At 40.8% G+C, this 4764-nt stretch overlaps 1 protein-coding gene across 3 annotated transcripts in view; it reads left to right on the top strand.

Moving 5' to 3' along the window:
• Nucleotides 1–3405, top strand: part of LOC138043700 (zinc finger protein 709-like) — a 14845-nt gene extending 11440 nt beyond the window's left edge. For 2 of the 3 annotated variants that reach the window (XM_068890102.1, XM_068890103.1), the window contains one exon: nucleotides 1282–3405. In XM_068890102.1, the coding sequence (XP_068746203.1) occupies nucleotides 1473–2900 (1428 nt within the window). In that variant the 5' untranslated portion in view covers nucleotides 1282–1472 and the 3' untranslated portion in view covers nucleotides 2901–3405. The remainder of the gene's footprint in view (nucleotides 1–1281) is intronic. The other variant, XM_068890104.1, reaches the window with a different exon arrangement.
• The last annotated feature ends 1359 nt before the right edge of the window (nucleotides 3406–4764 follow it).

The following is a 4764-nucleotide window of genomic DNA, read 5'->3' on the forward strand; positions in this document are numbered from 1 at the left end:
CCAGAACAACGGGGGTTACCAGTGAAAGGCTGCCACACAATTTCCTGCTAAGGAAAATAGACCGTTTTCGAATTCTCACGGCTGGACTGGATCTAGCATGAAATGGAGGCTAATGCAGGCAAATCTTTTCAAATGCAAATTAATTTGCTCGCATTAGCCTCCATTTCATGCTAGATCCAGTCCATCCAGTCCAACCGTTAGAATACGAAACTGCCCTATTGCTCGAACACTCCCCTCACCAGAGGCTGGCCTGCCTCCCCATCTCCACCCCGACAGTCTGTGCCTGCAGACGTACGTGACGTCATAACCCAAATTTCTCGCATGGATGAATTACCCAAAAATTCTTACCCATGGTGCTCCGCTGGCGCGGTTCGCGCACCTGAGCTCCGCTATAATTCATATACACTAATACCAACTATATTTATGAAATAAATGCGGCTTCGTAGCCGCTTTTTCAGGACTTGTCTTCGATGTGGCAGGGTATTCTGCAGTTACTCCAATTCACGGCATACCAGTGCTCAACCTTCAATATTAGAGAGATTACGCAACGGCGACAAGAACGCCACAAAACAGTTCCTTTAATGAGCAAATACAGTGACTTCATGCCACCACGTGCATTTTGCATTTTGCTGCATTTCTTTGCCGCAATATCAACGTGAAATGATCATATTTGAGGTTATGTAGAGGCCTCGAAACATCTCCATCGTTCATAACAATTTTCATCCTGGACTGACTATACACTTTTCCATGCAGAACTATCTGGATTAACCGCGGAATTATTACAATAACGGGAAATAATACTTGTAGACAACGTCTCGTAGTCGACGTCGTCACCTTGAGTAAGCTCCCGATTATTCGTAGTCGTCCACTCTTTAACAGAAAGAAATTTGCGTCTCTCAATGGTCATGTGTTTGATTCCTTATGATATCTATATTATTTTTAGTGGTTTGTTCTTGGACCTGTGCTATTTTTTTTTCTTCATTTCAGTCGCTTAATATACTCTGTAAAATGCATTTAAGTGCTGCTGATATCTCCCCATCCTTATCAGAAATGCTGTACCTGCATGCACGCCTTTTGTGGTTTCTTTTTCTTTTTTAGGCTAATATCTTCTGTTTACCCTAATTTTGTAAAGAAATTTAATTTTCTTTCGGTCCTGGAACTTGTTAAAGGTCCCACACTTCACTTATAGTATTAACAATACTATAATCTCCCCTTGTATTTACTTCCTTATAACTGTGTTGTATTAAGAATTTGATTTTCTTTTTCATTAATTTCCTTTAGATCGGTAGTTTTCCGACTGAAACGATTACGAATGACTTGAATTTCACTTGCCTTACGTGTCGTTTGGACGTTTTTGACAACAGAGAGCAAAGTTTTACGAGACACGAAGAAGTCCATGCTGCAGAAGAGCTTTATAAATGCAAGAAACGGGACGTGTTTCAGTGAAAAAGGAAGTTTAACAAGACACAGGCATGGCCGAAAAATCCTATCTGTGCAAATGGTGTGGCAAGTGTTTTAGCCAAGCAGAAGCTTTAAGGAGACATGAAAGAGTGCATACCAAGGAGAAACCCTACCAATGCAAACAATGTGGCAAGCGTTTTAGCGAACGCGGAAATTTAAGGAAGCACGAAAGAGTGCATACTGGAGAGAAGCCTTACGAATGCAAACAATGTGGCAAGTGTCTTAGCCAAGCAGCAGGTCTGAGGAAACATGAAAGAGTGCATACTGGAGAGAGGCCCTATAAGTGCAACCAATGCGGCAAGTGTTTTAGTCAAAGTCAACATTTAGGGAGACATGAAAGAGTGCATACTCGAAAGAAGCCCTATCAATGCAAACAATGTGGCAAGTGCTTTGGCAAAGAAGGAAGTTTAAGGACACATCAAACAGTGCATAATGGACAGAAGCGTTATGAATGCGAACAATGTGGCAAGTGTTTCAGCCAAGCTGGAAGTTTAAGGACACATGAAAGAGTCCATACTGGTGAAAAGCCTTATGAATGCAAGCAATGCGACAAGTGTTTTAGCCAAGTAGGAGGTTTGAGGAAACATGAAAGAGTTCATACTGGAGTGAGACCTTATAAATGCAACCAATGCGGCAAGTCTTTTAGTCAAAGTGAAAATTTAAGGTTACATGAAAGAGTGCATACTGGAGAGAAGCCCTATCAATGCACACAATCTGACAAGTGTTATAGCCAAGCAGGAGATTTAAGGAAACATGAAAGAATGCATACTGGAGAAAAGCCTTATCAATGCAAGCAATGTGGCAAGTGTTTTGGCGAAGCAGGTCATTTAAGGACACATGAAAGAGTGCATACTGGAGAGAAGCCCTATCAATGCACACAATGTGACAAGTGTTATAGCCAAGCAGGAGAAGAAGCAGGTCATTTAAGGGCACATGAAAGAGTGCATACTGGACAGAAGCCTTATGAATGCGAACAATGTGGCAAGTGTTTTAGTCAAAGTCAAACTTTAAGGACACATGAAAGAGTGCATACAGGAGAGAAGCCCTATCAATGCACACAATGTGGAAAGTGTTTCAGCAAAGCAGGAGATTTAAGGAAACATACAAAAATGCATACTGGAGAGAAACCCTATCAATGCAAACAATGTGGCAAGTGTTTTAGCCAATCAGGAGATTTAAGAACACATGAAAGAGTGCATACTGGAGAGAAGCCCTACCAATGCAAACAATGTGGAAAGTGTTTTAGCCAAGCAGGAAATTTAAGGAAACATGAAAGAGTGCATACTGGAGAGAAGCCTTATGAATGCGAACAGTGCGGCAAGTGTTTTAGTCAAAGTCAAAATTTAAGGACACATCAAAGAGTGCATACAGGAGAGAAGCGCTATCAATGCAAACTGGCTATGATTGTGGAAAGTGTTTTAGCGGAGCAGGAGATTTAAGGAAACATAAAAGAGTCTATACGTAAACGTAAGCCAATAGGTAAGTCTTTCACTTCAGAAGAAGTGCCAGGAAACATGAAAAAGCACATTCAATAAAGTTGTGTAAGGGCAAATGAACACAAATTAGAGGTCCATCGCCCCTGCAGTTGGAAATGTTTTTAGCTCTTTGGCGATAATGATGTTGCCCTTTGTAAATTTAAGAAACCTGCCATTTGCCCATTGTTAGCTTTCATTGGACGTTGCTTCCCCTTCATATGCGTTCAGCCTTTTCTAAGCAGCGTTGAAAATTAGACCATTGTTTATACCTCTAAACACAGTGTATTTAACAATTATTCCATGAGCGCGCGTTGGATATGAGATGATAGATAGCTAACGAGGCGCGTAGCGCCGAGTTGGCTATAATCATCTCATATCCAACAAGCGCGAGTGGAATAATTGTTTTATTAAAAACGCCCCCAAAATATAGAAAACTAGACTACAATAAAAATAAAAAGGCCCAAAAAAAGGACGCATATGCTTGCCGTGTTTGTAGATCATGGTATAATGGCTCATAACCCATGATGGCTTAGCCAATCAAAACTCTCGAATTGTATTATCCAATGATCCAGTTTTTAATAATTGGGGTTATACCAGTTGAAACCGTGGTAAAGTCCTTTTATGCGTTTTCGAAATAGTATTTTAAAGATTCCGCTGGAAAACAATGACTTTTTAAGCAACGGGCCTCTTAAACCACAGACAGCGTAAAAGCTCTTGGCATGTAACGGACAATTTATATGGCTTATATGGGAAAAAGAAAATGACGAAAACATCTGGCAAGTCTAAACCTAGAGCAAAGAATAGGAGGCAGAAAAGCGCCTATTCACGAGCTACCCATGTGTATCCCATAAGTTAAATCGATCCAAAGGAACCGTTATTTGCCAGTGAGCTATACGTTCTGTTATGGCGACACCGTCGATCTTTCCAGAGAGGAAGTCGACTGGAAAATATCAAAAACCGATACAGCTCTCCCAAGTCGTGCCAAACTCAAACCGCTTTCGGCAAATACCTCTTAAGCAACAAATTGCATCATATCAAAGTGTTCCTTGAGGAAAAACTCGTTGCCTTAGTCGAGCAACTTTCCAGGGAGTCTGATTCTGTTAAATTAAAGGTCATGTGTACAGTTCCACCATATGTACTTGACGTTACGAAACTTGGTTGAGGATTATGAAACCCAAAATAAACCATAGACGTAAATGTTAACGTAAATCCTCATCTTGTTGCTCATCAAAGGAAAAGACAAGATCGTGTTTCTTATTAAAGCAGAGATTCCTTAGCTTCAGTTTAACAACACCCAAAAGGATTCATACACGGTAAGGTCATGTGACAACATTTGAAATCCATGCCAGCCAAGCTAACAGCCTAACTTAGTTTACAAACATATCAGTACACTAACCTGGTTTCTTGAGTACTTGAATAAAACAGTGTGGTAAGGTAGTATAAAATTGTTACTGGGGGTACCGAGTAGGCGAAAATGACTTTGGTGGTCACAAAAATTCCCGTCTTGCGCGGTTGCATATCGAACGGACACGTATCAAAAAGATTTTCTTGTTTAAGTTAAAAAATCATTTAATTTAACAACAACGAGTTGAGTACTCGGTAGGAGCCGGGGAACTCTTTTCTGCTCCTTCGGTTTTTGGATATAATAATTTCCAAGAAAACCGCATTAAATATGTTGCCAAAAAAATCTAAACCAAGGATATTTTAACGATCTCCGCAAGTCATACCGTACCCTGCGAGCAGTTGGTTTCTCCTACGCTTCCCGAGAGAGAAACCACTGCGAGCAACCGTTAGTTTCTTTGAGTGAGCCGCCGTCCAGCGCCAAGGA

Source organism: Montipora capricornis, chromosome 3 (assembly GCF_036669925.1).
Source record: "Montipora capricornis isolate CH-2021 chromosome 3, ASM3666992v2, whole genome shotgun sequence".
Lineage (NCBI taxonomy): Eukaryota > Metazoa > Cnidaria > Anthozoa > Scleractinia > Acroporidae > Montipora > Montipora capricornis.